Source organism: Cnephaeus nilssonii, assembly GCF_951640355.1.
Source record: "Cnephaeus nilssonii genome assembly, chromosome: 13".
NCBI lineage: Eukaryota > Metazoa > Chordata > Mammalia > Chiroptera > Vespertilionidae > Cnephaeus > Cnephaeus nilssonii.
The window spans coordinates 184,782-187,866 of record NC_137084.1 but is presented as its reverse complement, the minus strand read 5'-3'; the positions used below and the strand labels follow the sequence as shown (position 1 = coordinate 187,866).

Sequence of the window (3,085 nt, the reverse complement as noted above, 5' to 3'; positions counted from 1 at the left end):
GAAGGGAGGAGGGGCCTCGGGGGGATGCAGGGAGAAGCCCTGAGAGGGGGCAGGGCTGCTGCGGCCCTCGGACATCCTGGGCGCAGCATCCTGGGCCCTCGGACATCCTGGCCCTTACCTAGGAGAAGGGAAAGGCAGCCCGCAGCGTCCACGCCCACGTGGCCCACACCTGTGCCGGCAGCTGGGCCCGGCTTCCCCGGCACCCACTTTGGGGGGAAATGAAACAGGGGCGCTGCTCCGACCCCTGCTTTGCACCGAGTGCGAATCACAGGTGCGTCTCTTGTGAGCTCTCCTTCACCTTCTTACAATTTTCCTTACATTTATTTTTTAAAAGTGTGAACAGCCCTAGCCAGTTTGGCTCAGTGGGTAGATCGTCAGCCTGCAGACCAAAGCGTCTCGGGTTCGATTCCGGTCAAGGGCACGTGTCTCGGTGGCAGACTCCTCCCCGGCCCAGCCTGGGACCTGGTGGGGGCTTGTGCGGGAGGCAACCAATCGATGTGTTTCTCTCACATCGATGTTTCTCTCTCTTTCCCCCTTCCTTCCACTCTCTCAAAAAATCAATGGAAAAATATCCTCAGGTGAGGATTAAAAATAATAGTAATAATAAACAAATAAAAAGTGTGGACACCAGAGAATGTCTAGTGCAGTGATGGGCAACCTTTTGAGCTTGGTGTGTCAAACTTCGCCAAAAAACTGAGCATAGCTCGGGTAGTGTGTCACTTTGAGGAAAAAACTAACTCCAAGGCTCTAGTCGCAAATGTTTCATCCTCAGGAACAGCAAATGTTTCATCCTCGGCATGTGGCCGCGTGTCATCAGAAATGGCTACGCGTGTCAGTGCTGACACGTGTGTCATAGGTTCGCCATCACTGGTCTAGTGCCTTTCGAACAACGTCCTCCCTCCAGGAGGGAGACGTGGGCAGGGCCGGCCCTGGTGTTGCCTGGAGAAGAGCTCCAGGGGCTGGAGGGGGGCCCGTGAGGGCCGGGGCTCCATGGGGAGAAGCATATTGAGCTTGGAGCGCCGATGCCCACGGGAGGACACCCCTCCCCACTCAGCCGCAGCCCTGTCCCTGGAGCTCTGACCCGGGGACCTGACCTCCCCATGCAGGGATTCTCCCCTCTCATGGGGTCCCAGGGACGTGCATGGAGGCCCGTCCAGGAATCATCCACCAAATGGACGCTCTTTATCGGCACTTAGCGAACACTGGGACTTCTGTTAGCACCGTTTTAGGGACGAGCAAGTAATGAGACGCCTTTTCCCTGTCGATGCGCGAAGCATTTTGATAGATTTATCTATATCACGCACGTTTGTGTTCTTTTTAAAAATATTTTTATTGATTTTATTATATATATTTTTTTATTTCAGAGAAGAAGGGAGGGGGGGTAAAAACATCAATGATGAGAATCATGAATCGGCTGCCTCCTGCACGCCCCCTATTGGGGATTGAGCCCGCAACCCGGGCATGTGCCCTTAACCGGGAATTGAACCGTGACCTCCTGGTTCATAGGTCGACGCTCAGCCACTGAGCCCCGCTGGCCGGCAGAGATGAGAGTTTCACAGCACAGACAGAGAGAGGAACTGAGCTCCCACGCTGTCTCTCTGGAGGACCCAGGGTGGGTCTGGAGGCACAGAGGAACCTGAGGGCACTCCCCCCCCCCACCCCCCGAGCAGGGCCAGCTCTGGGTCCCAGGAGTGAGCTGCCTCGGGCCTCTCTGGGCCAGAGTGCGTGTTAGGTGAGGTCGGGAGCGGGCGGGCAGTCCGGGAGAAGAGGTGGGTGATGAACCACGGGAGTCCCATGGGGAGAAGGTGGTTCCAGGTTCTCTCCACCCCACGGATACATTTCAGAAGCTCGGGCAGGAGACGATGACATCAGCGACCGAAGTCATGGAGGCAGGAAGTCAAGAGGCCCAGACACAGGGCTGGGAGCCTGGGCCCTGCATCCCCACGGCCACCTGAGGGAGGAGGTCAGAGCCTCAGATCTTGCACTGGCAGCAAACGGGGGCACAGCAGCTGGATGGGCAGCAGCAGGGTTTGCAGCAGCTGGACTGGCAGCAGCAGGGTTTGCAGCAGCTGGACTGGCAGCAGCAGGGTTTGCAGCAGCTGGACTGGCAGCAACAGGGTTTGCAGCAGCTGGACTGGCAGCAGCAGGGTTTGCAGCAGCTGGACTGGCAGCAGCAGGGTTTGCAGCAGCTGGACTGGCAGCAGCAGGGTTTGCAGCAGCAGACAGGCACACAGCAGCTGGAGCCACAGCCCCCCTTGCAGCCCCCACAGGAGCCACAGCCCCCCTTGCAGCCCCCACAGGAGCCACAGCCCCCCTTGCAGCCCCCACAGCTGGAGCCACAGCCCCCCTTGCAGCCTCCACAGCTGGAGCCACAGCCCCCCTTGCAGCCTCCACAGCTGGAGCCACAGCCCCCCTTGCAGCCCCCACAGCTGGAGCCACAGCCCCCTTTACCGCAGCTGGAGCAGGAACAGGCTGGCACACAGCAGCACACGGGCTTACAGCAGCACACGGGCTTACAGCAGCAGACGGGCACACAGCAGCTGGAGCCACAGCCCCCACAGCTGGAGCCACAGCCCCCGGAACAGCCACAGCAGGTCATGGTTCTGGTGGTTGAGGGTGGAGCAGGTAGAGGAGCAGGTGTAGAGGGAGGTGGTGAGGTGTGGAGCCTCCTGGGTCAGGGGTCTTTATATACCTGCCCGGACCACCCCCCCCATCCCGGGTCCCCACATCCTGCTGTGCAGGACACTTCCTGGATGTGCCTGTTTGTTTGCTGGATGTCAGGCTCTCATTGGCCCAGGCCGTTTCCTTTGTCAGATTCCTAAATGCTGCCACTTCCCTGCACGGGACCCTGTAATTATCTGAACACCTGCCTTCGCTGCTCCCCTCAGGTGACCTTAGAGGACAGTTTCTTCACCTGCCACCCCCTCCCTAACCGAACGCCCCCTCAATTGGCTGCAGCCTCTCGAACATGATTAATAACACCCATTGCTTCCGATTCCAACACAAGTGCTTGTGCAGAAAAGGAAACTCGAAATGCAAGGAGGTGCAATCACCAGGCGCCCCAGCTTTCCGTGAGGTTCGGCGG

The 3,085-nt window shown here is 58.8% G+C and overlaps 1 protein-coding gene across 1 annotated transcript; it reads right to left on the bottom strand.

Annotated features, from left to right (window-relative positions):
- Nucleotides 1-1,972: 1,972 nt before the first annotated feature.
- LOC307109199 (uncharacterized protein) lies at nucleotides 1,973-2,599 on the bottom strand (the record flags this gene model as incomplete). Its single annotated transcript, XM_079787896.1, has 1 exon — nucleotides 1,973-2,599. One exon carries the CDS (start codon nucleotides 2,597-2,599, stop codon nucleotides 1,973-1,975), a length of 627 nt encoding a protein of 208 aa, XP_079644022.1.
- Between the last annotated feature and the right edge of the window lie 486 nt (nucleotides 2,600-3,085).